General features: G+C 38.2%; 1 protein-coding gene and 1 long non-coding RNA gene across 3 annotated transcripts; one reads left to right on the forward strand and one right to left on the reverse strand.

Annotated features, from left to right (window-relative positions):
* Positions 1-1,287: 1,287 nt before the first annotated feature.
* LOC129778883 (uncharacterized) lies at positions 1,288-4,088 on the reverse strand. The gene is made up of 4 exons (XR_008743517.1): positions 3,370-4,088; positions 3,183-3,243; positions 2,892-2,980; positions 1,288-2,832 (listed from the first exon to the last, which is right to left on the reverse strand). It is a non-coding gene; the product is annotated as an uncharacterized LOC129778883 (long non-coding RNA).
* On the forward strand, positions 3,533-7,262 carry LOC129778882 (adenosine 3'-phospho 5'-phosphosulfate transporter 1). 2 transcript variants are annotated; one of them, XM_055786030.1, is made up of 4 exons: positions 3,533-3,671; positions 3,749-3,874; positions 3,951-4,104; positions 4,161-7,262. In XM_055786030.1, the coding sequence occupies exons 3-4, from the start codon at positions 4,073-4,075 to the stop codon at positions 5,536-5,538; spliced, it is 1,410 nt and encodes a 469-aa protein (XP_055642005.1). In that variant the 5' UTR covers positions 3,533-3,671; positions 3,749-3,874; positions 3,951-4,072; the 3' UTR covers positions 5,539-7,262. The 2 variants fall into 2 exon arrangements, with proteins under 2 accessions (XP_055642005.1, XP_055642004.1); XM_055786029.1 differs by having other exon boundaries at positions 3,547-3,874.
* The last annotated feature ends 8,983 nt before the right edge of the window (positions 7,263-16,245 follow it).

Below are 16,245 nucleotides of genomic sequence, written 5' to 3' on the forward strand. Positions count from 1 at the left end.
ATACCTCAATACGTTCAACAATAGATTCGAAGGAATATCGTCGAAATGTAGCTGATCTTAAACGAATTGAACCTGCGATCGATCATCAATCAATTCAGAATGAATCTAGTGATGAACATATGAATAGAAACTCTACGCAAACGGAGGAGGTAATTCATGAACAAGTTACAGAAGATGCGGCGTCGTTGAATGAAATGCCAGCACGCTTAAAGCGTGTTCGAACAGAACCAAGAAAACTATTGGATTATATCCCATACTGAAATGAAGAAATTTAAATAAAATTAAGGGGGGGTTGTAGGGTCTTGATATATGTATTACCCCTCGACTAAAAACAATTAATGTCTTGTCCCTTACACATCAGATGACGCATCCCTGGTTTGAGTACGTGCATCCCTCACAGAGTACACGAACAAGAGATTTGCGAAGGTGCTCGAGTTTCTGTGAAGAGATGATAAGGAAGGAAGGATTGAGCATAAACCACAAGCCGGTTACTCGTTCGAACATTTTTGGTAGTAGAGAAGGTAATATCATATGTTACCGTTCGTTCAAGCAAATTACGAGTAGGGTTCCGAAGCAACGTTGCGCACCTGAAGGAAGTTCCTGGTCTCACAAGTAATGCAGCACCGCTATCAATTCAGACGCCTGATAATTTGTGACATAGTCAGGTTCCTCGTACTCAAACCCCACTAAAACTGATCTTCGTGACAATTCAAAATATGTTATAGAGGCAACTTGTTCAAAACATCATCAATCCTCACCGTCTAAATGTCAGGACTATGTATTCCTCTAAAATTTTAAAAATAAGGGTGGGATTGTAGTGTCTGGCGCTCTGGCACCACTGCTTGAAGAAGTGTGCCATGAGCTAACAGAACAGAAAAGAGTCGAGAGAGAGAGAAAAGACTGAGAGTTGATACCGATCGGACGAACGGACAGATACGGTGTGTTGCAGACGGGGAACAGACGTGAATGTCAGTGTGAATTCTTTTGATTTCAAGTTACTATAAGTAGACATTAAAATACTATTTTTGATATAAGAAGAAATTAAAGAAAAATTAAACATTTTAGTTTGTGACATGTTCTGTTTTTTCTATAATGCGAAAAATATTTTTTTGGAAATATGTAATTAGTTTCTGTATATCCTCTTTCAATTTTGTATCATTTGAGTAACTGACTGGTAAGCCTGATATACACTGAGAGGAAAATTTAGTATATATGACGATTTTTTTCGTAAATGTTACCAATTCGCTAGTCATTTTCTACCCTACTAATCATTGGTATATCTTACAAAAGAAAATTGGTAGGCATTATTTTTGTAAGATGGTGGACATGTTGGCCCACCATTGGAGCAACATCAGTGAAAACGTTGTTTTTTATTTGTAAGAGATAATGATAAGGGATAATGACATTATGTTGTTGATAATTAATGTGCGATTCACATAGCACGTTACGGAGAAGAACGTCTACGTTCCGTCAACGTCTCCGCCAATTCACACATGCAGTCAATGCTTCCACCAAGGCGCCTAGAAGTATATACTAAGGTGGGCCAACTTGCTAAAACCACTCTTCAGCCATCTTGGAAGTCTACTGTATTTTGTTTGTAAACAAAACACAATACGCTATTGCCGAAGCTCGCTCGTGATCAGTCTGTCTCTTTCACGCTACAAGCAAATAATTCCCCTTCTACTTTCTTCCGTGCTGTTTTCATATACCGCTCCCCTAACCAACTTAGTGACGAAACGGCCTCACCTAGTACCATAGACCCGTCTTGGCTTCCACCAGCACCGTCACGTCAAATGCCAAACGAATGATTTATTTAATTTTATTCATGGTGTCGCCACCTACAACAATTTTAAATTGCAATGCCCTCTTTCAAATCAGCATGCCTAGAATCAGTTCTAAATTTTGAAAAATTCAATGAGAATCATTGAATTCAATTATTTAAATGCTTAAACCCCGTAGTCCGACTCTTATGCAACAATAATAATAAATAGAATAATTCTTTCAACTAGTCGCGAATGATTTTCACTCCGAAATTTGGAGCTAAGAGATATGTTGGCATAAAAAGTACAGTAAGTTACTTATAAAGCGATATGCTGAGGCACCACTCAGTGTCGCATTGGAGTTGGTTTTGACCAGTAATTGGACATTTGCGACTGGTGGCGACTTTCAATGTAGGGTCATAATTTGGGCCCCAAACTCAATGTTCACAAAAATGTCCAACTAGAGGTAAAATGTCTAATTAAACGTGTTGCATCACAGATCTGTTCAATTAGCTTAATGTCGATGTAGATGTAAATTACTGTACAACCAAATCAAAACAAAAGCCGAGACACAAAGCTCAGACAAAAACCAAACGAGCCGTCCGTCTCCGTCAATTATTCTTTTCTACAAACCTTGCCGGCCGTTTTCGTTGAACGTATGCTGACGGGTCGTTACGTTGCTGGTGTATGTGAATGTTTTCATGAGAATTGCATTGTAGAATCATTGACGTATCGTGACGTGACGGGACGTGAACGTGACGTGTATGTTGTATGTGAATCGCACTTAATTCTTATTTATAAAGCTGTCTTCAATCATACATTATCTTTTACACAGTAATATCCTACATCCTACATTCTATATCTAAACATTGCTCGTGCAAATAGACAGATTTAATCGCAGCCTCGACCGAATCAGTCTCATGTGTTTTTTTTCCAAATTCTCGCTCATCAAGGTTTTGCTCCTTTTCCTGTTACACATTTTCATCCTTTAGGACAGGAACAACTGATTAGTTGGCAGTTGATGGGACCAGATCGCAGTACATTTCATCCGCATTATTTGCTCTCCCGTTTCCTGATGTATGATTATGGCTAGTTATAAATATGGGTTCGTGATGAAATATATGTGATTACCTGACATTTATTTGTGTTGCAAATGCTTAGTCTAGTATACATTGAATATTCCACCAGTCAACTGTGCAATTTTAATCCAAGGTTAGAAACTGAAAATTAAAAGGGAAAGGATTGTGTTGAAGTTTATTTTTATAAGATTCGGTGTATTAAGATTTCACTACAACGGATTAAACTTTTGTTTTCCCGCAGCGAAAACAAGTTTTTGATATCTTTGTGGTCGAGAATTTGTTTTCGACGAAGAGAAACAGAAGCTACACATATTTTAATCTAATAAAAACCAAAAAACCTTACCTCCGAATGGCTTTGTTTCCTCAAGAAGAATGACGACTGCGAAGTACGCACATTACAGTTCCTAGAAATGAAAACAATTGAGGTTACACATGCTATGAAGTAAAATGTACGAATCTTTATTAGGGATGTATATTGCATAAGACATCCGTTTTACAAAGTTTTGATAATATGTACAAAAAATGCGTACATTTTACCAATGTTTCAACTACTAAAGATTTGGTAGCTGCATTTACTAATGTTTTCCTCCAGTGTATGAACTTCCTATCTTCCTGGCTACTAAACTAATACAATCAAAGTTTAACACAACCAAAACCCATGAATCTTCCCATCTTCTATTCTTCATCTCGCATTTCGAGTGCAGCGAACGTAAACAAGAAGATACAAGCATAAATTTCATTCGAATGACAGAAATGCACACATTGAATCAGCTGTTGTGGGCCTTAATTGAAAACAGAGTGTAATTTTTTGGTGACTATAGCTGCAATATTTGTAAGCGTAGTCGTTGTACTTGAGATGATAAAACAAAAACTAATCGGAACCACTATTCTTACACGCTGATGTGACAGAAACGCGCGCAGCATTGATACAAACTTCATAGGAAGAGAGGAGCACATTCGATTTGTCTATACATTATTTTGTCGATAGAAGAAAGACAACACGACTATTGGCGAATGCCGAAAAATTATTTGTAGGTAAGGCTGAATTCTGTTACAGATTAAAACACAAAAAATATTTAATGTCTGACGGTAACTGGATTTTCTTTCTCAGTTATAATAAATTGTGCACTATATAAAAGCGAGGATGGCGAATTGAGTGCACAATAATAACACTAGGGAATAACCGCAACCCACTTGTTCTCTCCTCTGACATTGCTTAATTTAATTGAAATCATGAGAAGTATTGTACCGGAATTAATAATATGGTAAGTACTAGATACATATTCGGTGATTTTTTTTCTGTATGATTGTATAATTGTAGTTTCATTGTGATCGTAACGATAACGGCTGTCCGCTTGGTTTCCGTGTTTTTACACGAAAGTCTCGGTGGAGGACCAGTTGTACCTTCTAATGTGGATAATGCATCTGTTGCTCAGGAACAGTTAACACTGTCGCAGTTGATCGATAAGAAGTCCAAAGAATACTCTTGGTTGTTACGACTCTCCGTTAACACGCTCGGATATTTATGCGTTATTATTCCGGGCCTGTTGATTTTCAAGTACACTCGGAAAATCAAGTATTTAGAACGATCGGACAAATCGATAATTTCCAATGCAGTCCGCCTATGTTTTGGAGGAGCTTCGGATGGAGAACGTAGTGTTGATAGCAAAAACCAGGACAAAGCGGCTGTCGGAAAAAGAACATCTGTGGAAGATTGTATATTACTTTTCTATTGTTTGTTCGGATTGATGGGATCATATTTGACATGGGGTGTGTTACAGGAAAAAATTATGACTCAAGAGTATGAAAACGCCGATAAGAAAAAGGTACATTTCAAAGATTCCCAGTTTCTTGTGTTCACAAACCGTGTTCTTGGATTTTTGATAACGGCTGTTTATCTGACATTGAAGGGGCAATTGAAACAACGTGTTCCCATGTACAAATATTCGTACGCTTCCTTTTCAAACATCATGAGCGCATGGTTTCAGTACGAAGCGTTGAAATTCGTCAATTTCCCCACACAAGTGTTGGCGAAATCCTGCAAGATCATCCCAGTGATGATCATGGGTAAAATAATCTCTCGCAACAAGTACGAGTTTTATGAATATATTACAGCTATCATGATATCGGTTGGAATGATATTTTTCCTTACTGGTTCAACGGATGAATCAAAAACAACCGCAGTGACAACTCTTACGGGCGTATTGTTGCTCACGTTCTATATGGTTTTCGATAGCTTCACATCTAATTGGCAAGGTGAACTGTTCAAAACGTACTCAATGTCGTCGATACAAATGATGTGCGGTGTTAATCTGTTTAGTACGCTGTTTACGGCTGCCTCCCTGTCCATGCAGGGTGGTTTTTCCAGTTCCCTCCAGTTTGCTGCCGAACACCCAAAGTTTGTTTTGGACTGTGTTGTCCTTTCAATTTCATCAGCAATAGGCCAACTTTTTATATTCTATACTATAGCCACCTTTGGAGCCGTTGTATTCACCATTATTATGACATTGCGACAGGCAATCGCAATTCTACTGTCTTGCTTGATTTACAAGCACAACATTTCGTTTTTGGGAGTGATAGGAGTTTTCATCGTGTTTTTGGCAATTTTTCTGCGAGTTTACTGCAATCAACGGCTAAAAGCGATTAAGCGAAGACATGCAGCCGATGCTTCTGCTGGAAAACCACGGTTAAATGTTTAGGATTCCAGGAAAAATAAACTAAGGCTAGTACTTGACTATATTGAATTTCTCTGCTATATGCTACAACAATGATGAAATTTGCACAAAGATGGTTTAACTATTTTAACTTAAACTAAAGATAATTTGCTTTGAAGCATTAGTATTCTAAGATCTGTTCACTATGTCATAGTTTTCTGAGATTATGTTGAAGCTGCGCAAAGAGGGATTACGAAATCCTTACGATGTAATCAATAGATGTGACAAAAAAGTTTATAAAGTTTTTGACGTGGGACTACGTCTAACCGGAGTATATGGGGGGTAAAATGAAAACCTAAACACAGAACATGCAGGAAAAAATGAAAGATTCCGAATGATTATAACTCGAACATTTCTTACTGGATCGGAAAGATGTTTGCATCAATTGATAGGGAATATTTCTACGCTTCTATCGCAATGAATAAAATGTTATTTCTCATTAGATAAACAATTGAATAACTGTAAAATGATAAGCGTTATCTAAACGGCATAACTGCCTTATTTTGATTGGCCCTATCTACGATTTCCCTAACACAGCCATCAAACCCAAGCAGCCTTGGGTAAATCAGCATTTGAAATATATGAAAGTCGGGGGTATTTTTGTTCCGACCGAAATGTGTTTCCCTAACACAGACTTTAAATCCAAGGAGCGTGGGGAAATTGGCATTCCAAATACATGTAAGTCAGGGGCATTTTTGGTCCGACTGAAATGTGTTTCCCTAACACAGAGTTCAAATCCACGTAGCGTGGGGAAATCAACATTGCAAATACATGAAAGTCGGGGGAATTTTTGTTCCGACTGAAATGTGTTTCCCCAACACAGACTTCAGAACCAAGGTGTCTGAGGAAATTGGCATTGTAAATTCATGCAAGTCAGTGGCATATTTGTTCCGACTGAAATGTGTTTGCTTAACACAGACTTCAAAACCAAAATATCTGTGAAAATCGGCTCTGCAAATAAATGCAAGCTTCGAGTACTTTTGTACTCGCTTGCCTTTGTGCAAACTAGAAAATGTTTCTTTAACAGGGTCTCCTAAACTTAGGAACCTGGGAAAATCGTGCAGACACTAGAGACGAATGAACTTTCAAGTTTAAATCCTTTATAGTATAAAAAGTAGAAGTTGAAGTTTTTGATTCATGCAAGTCGGGGGTATCTCTGGGGGTATATTTTTGCACTCCGCAAAGTGTTTTCCTAGCATGGATTACAAAAGCGGGTACGAACACAATGCTTTGGCTCGGTTATTCACTATTGTATTGAAGGATATACCTTCATATCTTCCGCTCATTGAATTTCTACGCATACCATTTGATGATTAGGCAAAATGGTGTTAACCATTTGCTGCGATAACGCCTATTCATTAAACAATATGCGTTCGACATACATGTCAAAATCGGAACTGAGTGCCTGAAGTTCATATAATCAAGCGAATTCGCGGTTCAATAATTACGTCCACTTGAGAGATGCAAACTTCAGAAGCAAATGTAAAATAAAATAATCGTTTGAAAATTATCCCGTTCACAAACCGTAAAAGGACTGTCATTAAATTTACTATCACAATGCATGAATTGACCTTACATGACATTTCACAATCTTTTTACTTACAAATCAAATATATTGAATTCGGGAATTGTTTCATTCCATCAAAAATTTAATCAATACAAACAAATGATTGATAAGCTAAGGTAGTCCCACGTCAACCTTGCGATTATATCATAGATATAACCCACCCATTTTTTAATTATCCGAAATCCCGATGTACAGCGTTAATACTGAGTATATGGTTGTTGTTACGAGAGCCGTTTCCGTATCGGACTTCTTTATAGCGAACCCATATTTTTGTTAGATTATATGCTTCAAGCTGCAATTCAATCGTTTTAGTTCATTTTTTATATTTGTTACATTTTTATGTTGCTTACATTTATTCGTCCCCTACTTTAGTCTATCCGCTGTGTAGTAACAATGTGTTTCTATCCCAATGTGATTTGTTCACCAACTAGACACAGTTTATAATTTAAAATTGTTAGAATTCAGTACAGATTTTGTGTAATTAACTCCAAGATGGTTGTTGCTTCAAGTACTCTTAAGCTGTACCTACTTCCCTGGCTACATCCAAGGTAGCGACCTTAGTCGCCGGTCTTCGCATGATAGAATGTGACCACCAGAAGTCTGCACATCCGCGCTGCGAACTCGTCCATCACGTTCAGGATACACTCTGACGATCCTACCTCTGATCAAGCTATTCCTCACGCCTTCGTTCACAACAATAACCAAGTCGGGGGTCTTCGTAGCCACTTGGTTACGCGTTCGCTTACCAAGCGATCGATCGTGAGTTCAAACTCAGGGCCCTCAATTGACCATCTTTGTGTTGTTATAGAATAACTACGTCCACGCAACCATCATCAGCGATGGAAATCGATCCACGGTGGAACAAAGATCGATACATCCATACAACTGCTCTGCTCTGCAAGAAACATCGGGCTGCTGTTCTATAAATAACTCAACAATGATCAATATCAACTGTCTCCGCTGTCCGGTCTGTTGAACAATGGATGAACAGAAAGAATACCCTTACACCTAAATGGCTACTACTGTGTAATTTACCATAATGTAATGGAACAGAAAACTTAACGCCTAAATGGCTACTACTAACTACTGTGTAATTCACAATTCATAGAAACATAAACATATGTACATGTACACGATTAAACCCGGCTCTGTTACAGCTAAAATGCTAATGAGCCTAATAAATAAATGGGATAAAAAAAAAAAAATAACCAAGTCTCCGATGTTGATGGGTTTCACTTCTCCAGACCACTTCGGTTTCCGTGAGATAACAGGCAAATATTCTTGGATCCACCGCTTCCAAAATCATAAATGCCAACCAAAACCTGTCTAACTCTAACTGCACCCTAATGTAGCCAATGAAAAAGGTCATCTCGAATTTCAAAAAGTTACCCCATAAAAAATGTTCACGCTTGAGTTTTTTGAAAATCGAAAAATCACCCAAGGGGGGAGTAAAGGAAATCGGGGTTCTCGAAAAAAAAATTTATGCCAAATCTCTTAAAATTGCATGAAACGTCGAGATCTAGTGTCATCCCGAAAAAAATTTTTTTGTCGAGAATCGGCATTCTGGGACTTTTTTTTCGGAGTACGAAACGAAAAGTATGGTTTTGGGTGCCAATGAAAATAGTTATCTCAATTTTTCATTCGGAACTTGCTACGAAATGTTGATTTGCACGATAATATACCCTATGCAAAATATTAGCTCATTCGGACTTCATTTACTGGTGTCACAAACGTTAAAATTTGAGTTCTTTTGAAAAACGGAAAATCACCGAAAATCGAAGTTTTCAAAAAAAAAAGTTTGATGCCAAATGTCTTAAAGTTGCATTAATCGTCGAGATTTACAGTTATCTCGAATTTGTTTTAATGTTTTTTGTACTTGGTCGTTTTTCCGCCTGAAAAATCGATTTTTGACCAAAAAAAATAACTGTATATATCGACGTGTCATGCAATTTTAAGACATCTGGCATAATTTTTTTTAAACCATGATTTCCGGTTGATTTTTCGGTTTTCAAAAAACTCAAATTTTAACGTTTTTTGAAGCCAGTTTTAACACCAGTGAATGAAGTCCGAATGAGCTAATACTTTGCATAGGATATATTATCGTTCAAATCAACATGTTGTAGCAAGTTCCGAATGAAAAATCGGGAAAAATCGGCAAAAAGTCTCAGAATGCCGATTCTCGACAATTTTTTTTTTCGAGATGACACTAGATCTCGACGTTTCATGTAATTTTAAGAGATTTGGTATCAAATTTTTTTTTCGAAAACCCCGATCTCCTTTACTCCCACCTTGGGTGATTTTTCGATTTTCAAAAAACTCAAGCTTTGACCGCTTTGCGCCACTCTTCCTTAAGTCCGACTGAGCTGATATTTTGCATAGGGTGTTTTTTCGAGGTGGTGAACATTTTTTATGGGGTAACTTTTTGAGATTCGAGATGACCATTTTCATTGGCACCCTAATGTACAATTGAAATTTGCAGTTAGAGTTAGACAGGTTTTCCCAGAATGCCGATTTTCGAGAAAAAAAATTTCGAGATGACACTAGATCTCGACGTTTTATGCAATTTCAAGACATTTGGCATCAAACGTTTTTTTTCGAAAACCCCGATTTTCCTCCTTGGGTGATTTTTCGATTTTCAAAAAAAAAACTCAAACTTTGACCGCTTTGCGCCACTCTTCCTTAAGTCCGATTGAGCTGAAATTCGGCATAGGGTGTTTTTTCGAGGATGTGAACATTTTGTATAGGATAACTTTTTGAATTTTTAGGGTCGATTTTTTCCCATACATTCATTGGCATCCTAGTGTACATGCTTCCAATTGGATCTTAGCAGCGCACTGTCTTCAGTTGTTCGCACTGTTGGCTGAACCAGGGGTACCAAATGTACTGCATCACGACAGTAATCTCATGACTGTCGCCTCCATTATCCCGTGACAGTCATGGATTGAATTTTTAACTACAGTCACACAGTGAAAATGTTATGCGACATTATTGTAACTGTCGTGTACTGTACACGGATACATTCCCATGTGAGAGTATTTTGTTCTTTCGTCTGCGACAGACCTGCTTGCTCATTAGTGATATTTTTTTGTAGATTCTGAATGTAATCGTTATACCAATACGTTGCTACCGTCGTTGATGATTTTTTTCCCTCGTGCTGATGATGTCGGGTGTCTTAGTATATATTATTCCGGTACAACGTCATGTGATTCATTTTCATTTTCTCATTTCCGCTAACTAAAGGGATTAACCTACTGTGCAGCGAAGAATTATTGTCATTTTCTGGCGAATTCTGCAGCATATCCCGAAATGAAAAAATTTTATTTTTCGATGACGCGGCTATTCTATGTAGAGAAGTTCTCGGGGGAAATAGTGTGAGTAACAGAAGAGAATATGTTGAAAGAGGTGCGTGGAGAAGTGTCGTGGGTGAAAGTCGTGTGAATGAAAGTTACGCGAATGCAACTGTAGGGCCAGATTAGATTGTGGCTGGGGGAAGTTTCGCGGACTTGGCAATGTTGGTTTGGACATGTAGAAGATTTTATTTTATTTATGAATGTGAATGTCAATGTGTTTAGCTTCTTCTTCTTTAATGGCACTAACGTTCCTAGAGGAACTTCGCCGTCTCAACGTAGTATTACTTGCGTCATTTTTTATTAGTACTTAGTTGAGATTTCTATGCCAAATGACACGCCTTGCAATGCATTCTGAGTGGCAAGCTCTGGAATACGCGTGATCACAGTGCAAGTCGGAGGAAATTTCTTTGACGAAAAATTCCCCCAACCAGAACGGGTATCGAACCCGAACACCCGGCATGTTAGTTATGACGCTAACCACTCGGCCACGGGAGCACCAATGTGGTTAGCGCGTAATCTTAATATTATCAACAAAAATATAAAGTAACATTTTATTGATATTATTTTTAGCGAATATATATTTGTTGTAATATAACAAACAATAAGTGTATTGCAGAGGCGTTTGAATGTTTTAACGATCTATAACCTGATGAAGGTTTTGCCGTTCATGGCGTTGCACCTTGGGAAAATAGTCTTCTCGAAGTATGGAGTATGAAGTATGAAGTAAGAGTATGAAGACGATACATTCTTTGATGGAGATTAAACAGATACGTGAGGATGGTATCTATGACATTCAGAGGAATGGAGCACTATAGACGTAAATATCTCAGTATTTTATTAAAGTAACTGGTAGTTTGATCACTTAAAAAGTTACATGAAAAATGTCAAAAGTAACATATTTTTGTCGTAAAGTAAAAAATTAAAATATGGATCACTCAATATTAATAACGTTCAATTGCAGTATCTAGGTGAAAAATAGACGCTAACCGTTTTCAAGATGGACGGCTAAATTTATAAATGCTGGGTCCCGTTCATGAATTAGCAGATCAAAGATACGCCAGACAAATTCATTGGAGCTAATGTATCAGTCAATTTGGTAGTGCATTATTCCGTCATTAGTGCATTTTGTCATTCAATGGAGGAGTATTCATATCCATATACTCAATTTGAAACACAGTGATATTGCTGCCCTCATTCACGGACTTGTAAATGTATTTATTGCTTTTCACGGAGCCGCAGAACTGCAGAACATTAACACGTTAAAGCGGACCATAGACGTTCAATATTATGGCGCTATATTTTGATTTGTGCAATATAATTGATCGTCTAGGGGCAATATTGGGCCATAATATTGAACGTCTATGGTACGCTTTAACGTGTTAATGTTCTGCAGTTCAGTTATTCAATATTATTGATTAATAATATTGAACGTCTATAAGCAGGTTAAGCCCCGATTTTTTCTTGCTGCACTTTCCATTTCAACGCGCATCAAGAGTGTTTGCACAATATCAGAGTCGATCCCAGGTCCCAAAGATACTTATTGTATAAAAAGAAAATAGTCAGAAATTCGACTAGAAAGTAGTCATATTTTGTAAAACATCCGAAAACAAACCGTATATATTTTTATTTTATTATTTTGTAACCGTCAGTCCCAGTCAGGTAACATTTTCCTACCAAAAAGTTCAACGTCGACCCCTAGGGACTGACGCTGGGCTCATTGGGTTTTTTTTTTCATTTTGGAAATTTTAAGAATTTTCAAAAACCGCTACGTAACAATTCAGATAATAAGATTTTTACACGATGAAAAAAAAAATTAGCCATATCGGTCCACTGGATTATGAGAAAAATGTTCAACTAGCAAGGAACTGTTTTAAAGAGAACATCCAAGCGCCAGTTGCCAATTGCATAATACAGGGTAACTTCGATATAACGTACATTTTACTTCCAAAATTGTACGTTGTATCGAATTGTACGTTATATCGAAGCTTAATAAAGAACTCAGAAACGTAGCTTATATTACTTTATTGTATTGCAGTTTGAGTAAGGTCAATGAATAAATTCAACTAGAAGATGAAGCCAGCCTTTCTCATTATGTTTTCTTTCGTATTGTTGATTAAAGTTTGATTCATTTAGAATTCGGAATCACAAAACAGTTGTATTTCGACATTGGTTAAAGGTACAAGACAAGCTTAGTATAAAAATACAGATAATTTATTGTTCTTTCAGAAAAAAATATTCAACAAATTAGTCCTTTGGACTTTGAAAATGTGTACGTTATATCGTGTTAAAATGTACGTTATATCGAGTGACGTTATATTGAGGGTACGTTATAACGGAGGTACGTTATTTCGAAGTTCCCCTGTAATCACTATACTGGCATCCAAAAAATAGAAAATACATCCTCAAATATATCTCAAATGATCACCTAAATGTCCCTACACTCAACTTCAATTCCAACATCCGAAAGAAAATCACGAAAATCCATTATTTTCCCACCTTCTAGAGTTGGGTCTCCCTTAACTAACTTTAACAAACATATAATAAACATATGAATATTTAATTATTGACTCAGTTCGATTCTAACCGTTCTTCGAATTTTCTTTGAATTATTGGTTGGATTTGTGTTTATTGAGGAGGTTTGAAACTGATTTGAATCAAATGTTGGTTATACACGCTTCCGTCATCACAATTATTCGTTTTGAGCTTGGAGGATAAATCTAAACATTCCCAACACTGAGTATTTCCAACGTTACCAATATATTATCAAAGATACTCGCGCCTAGAATTATTAAGCTATGCGTGCGTTTTTCTCATATGAATTGAAGATCGATTGTGTATCTGTATTCAGTTATCCCAACAATAAAACATTCTTGTTACAGTCAGGTATGGGCAAAATCGCATCGAAATTCGTTCAACAAAACTCATTCACAGATAAAACTCACCCTTCTATTCTCCGTTTATGCCTCACTTTATTTGAGACAGAAAACATTCACCTATCCTCTTCACAAAGTTCATTCTCGATTAGAACGGAAAAAAACTGTCTCGATTCCCCTCATCTATTCTCAGAAATTTTTGCATTACCTCATTTTCCTCTCGGAATGATGGTGATATAATCAAACTGAAAACTTTTGCTTGAGCCAGCGAGTGTCTCTGTAAAATCATTCGTTTTTCATTCAGATAACAAACATTGAGCCTCGGTCGTGGCAGTAAAATATAGGTAGATAGTTGAAATCGAGTTGTTTCCTGTGCACTTTTGCAATGACATTTTTTGTTTCTAGTATGAAACGATCTAAGCCAACGCAAAATACCATATTAACGCAAGTTATTGATGAGCGGGAAGGTGGCTTTCATGTACATTTGAATGCTGACAAGGAAAAAAGTACAAGGGAAAATAAAATCATACATTCACGCAGATTCAATCTATTTTGACTCACTTGTTATTTTGTTTCGTGCGATCCTTCCAAAGAAATATTCATTCATTGAATGTTGTTTTCCACTCTTTGTTTTGTTATGTTTTCTATCAGTCTCGAATGAAGATGTTCGGGGAGTGTAAAATGATTCATCGTGCAATCTCACGATTGTTTGCTGCATTCTTTTCGCCATGATTATTCCAAGCAGATACAAGATTGATTTATAATCAGGGGTGGAGAAATGAGCGAATGAACTTTTCCATACTTGGTTACAGTCGATATAAAATTAACTCGGCTTCCTCTGTGTGCACGCAAATAGTGCTCACAACAATACGTCCGATACACATCCCAAAGCGTACTGGTGAAAAAGCACAAACGCATAAGATACGGTTCCCGGAATAAATCGCCACAGAAAACGACTGCAACAGAAACCACCGCTTATAAAATGTGTAGTAGGCTATAAATATTGTGGCGCGGTATTGTATTTCAAAACAAGAATTAACCGGGCAAACGTATCGCCCCAGGCAAACGTAACGCCCCGGGCAGACGTATACCGTCCGACGCTCGCTAGAGCTCGGTCGGACATTGCTAAAGGATCGTATCCTATGTTTCAAACTAACCGGGCAATCAGTGGATCCCAGGTTTGCGTGCGAGACACCGCCGCTTCCGACGGCGGGTCGGCGGTGGACTCGGATTGCGTCATCTTGGCGGCATGGGCCGCCTCGATTCCTTATCCTCGCCAAATGGGGACTTCGTCCCCATTACATTGTCCTCAGAATAAATTTCGAAAAACGAGAACAAGAGAATAAATTTATAATAGAAATGTGAGGCACATGATGTTTTTCCCGCGCCAAATATTTCTAGCCTACTACACTTTTTCTAAGCGGTTGTTTCTGTTGCAGTTGTTTACTGTGGCGATTTATTCCGGTCACCATAAGATACAGGCTTGTATTACGATCGCAAGAAAAATGTCATGACATTTTTCTGGCGACAGTCATATATGACAGTAACCCGGGTAAACCGATGAGATTCACCGCTTCGTCAGTGACTGTTACGGCGACAGAACGAACGGAATAGCAGACACGAAAAAATCGAAAACGAACAGTCTCCCCGGCTCACTACGGTCGGGCATGACAAATTAGACGAATTCGGCAATGCACCGACTGTTACTGTATAGTACTACTTTATGCATCCATGCTCTGTCGCTTGTATACGATTGTAGTGCACTCACAGAGACTGTCGATTTAATTCCATACCGACTGTTATGAAAATGCAGTACTTTTAGGATGCCTGGGCTGAACCACTCCACTCGAACTCAACAGTAGGAAGTGATTCGGTGTCAAAGCCTCGACTTCTTCGCTGTCGACTGGTAAATAAGTTAAAGGACGCAAGTTCACTAAGGATTCTACCTCCGCAAGAGCCGTTACCAAGGTTTCCTCATCTGGATTCCTTCACAATTCCATGTTCACCAGGCCAGTCTTGACTGAGCGTACAGTCGTTACCAAATGCCGCCTATGTGGCGCATACGGAGGGTTGAGTTTCCATTGTGTTTCCGCATTTGTAAATGTCTCCGCGAGATCACGAATGATAGCGCAAATCTGCTGTTTAAACTCCGCGCTCGCCCCTTGGAAGTTGGTTCCATAATCTGAATAGATTTCCTGTGGTGCTCCTCGACGGGCGATGAACCTACGTATTGCCATCTTACAGGATTCAGATGACAAGCTGTAAGTGAGTTTCAAGTGTACTGCTCGGGTTCCTAGGCAGGTAAACAACACTACCCATCTTTTGACGACCCTGCGTCCAAAGCAAACAGTTATCGGATCAAAATAATCTAGTCTCGTAAAGGTGAGGGCTCTGACGTACGGAGTGAGCAGGGAAAGAGGAAGGGTAGCCATTGGTGGAATTTGTGGCTTACACTTACAAATTTTGCACCAATTACAACATTTCACCACCTTCTTGACGGCTGTTCGTAGCTCTGACACGTGAAGCTTTTGTCGAAGTTCGTTGACTACCGTTTCGTTGTTGGCGTGTCCATATTTCTTGTAATCATATTTCTAATTAATCACCAATTGGGTGATATAATGAATTTTCCATCATCCGGAATACAATCCGCTGCAGCGATTCGAGATCCCATTCGCATGACTCCCGCTGGTTTGACATAGCTGTCAACCAAAGCGTCATATCGTTAGTTGAATGTCTGCCATTTTACAATATGGATCGTTTTAGCATCGCACAACGTGTTAATTTTGTTAAATTATACTATAAAAATGATGAAAAACCGGCAAATGTTTTTCGAGCATTACGGACGGATTTTGGTTGTCATGGACGGCCTACAGAGCACACAATCGCTAATGTAGTGCGTAAA

The sequence above is a fragment of the Toxorhynchites rutilus genome, chromosome 3, assembly GCF_029784135.1.
Source record: "Toxorhynchites rutilus septentrionalis strain SRP chromosome 3, ASM2978413v1, whole genome shotgun sequence".
Classification (NCBI taxonomy): Eukaryota; Metazoa; Arthropoda; class Insecta; order Diptera; family Culicidae; genus Toxorhynchites; species Toxorhynchites rutilus.

Coding starts and splice junctions, on each gene's coding strand:
- LOC129778882 (XM_055786030.1), top strand. CDS start 4,073: ATGAGAAGTATTGTACCGGAATTAATAATATG. Junction 4,105..4,160: donor GTACCGGAATTAATAATATG/GTAAGTACTAGA, acceptor GTATAATTGTAG/TTTCATTGTGATCGTAACGA.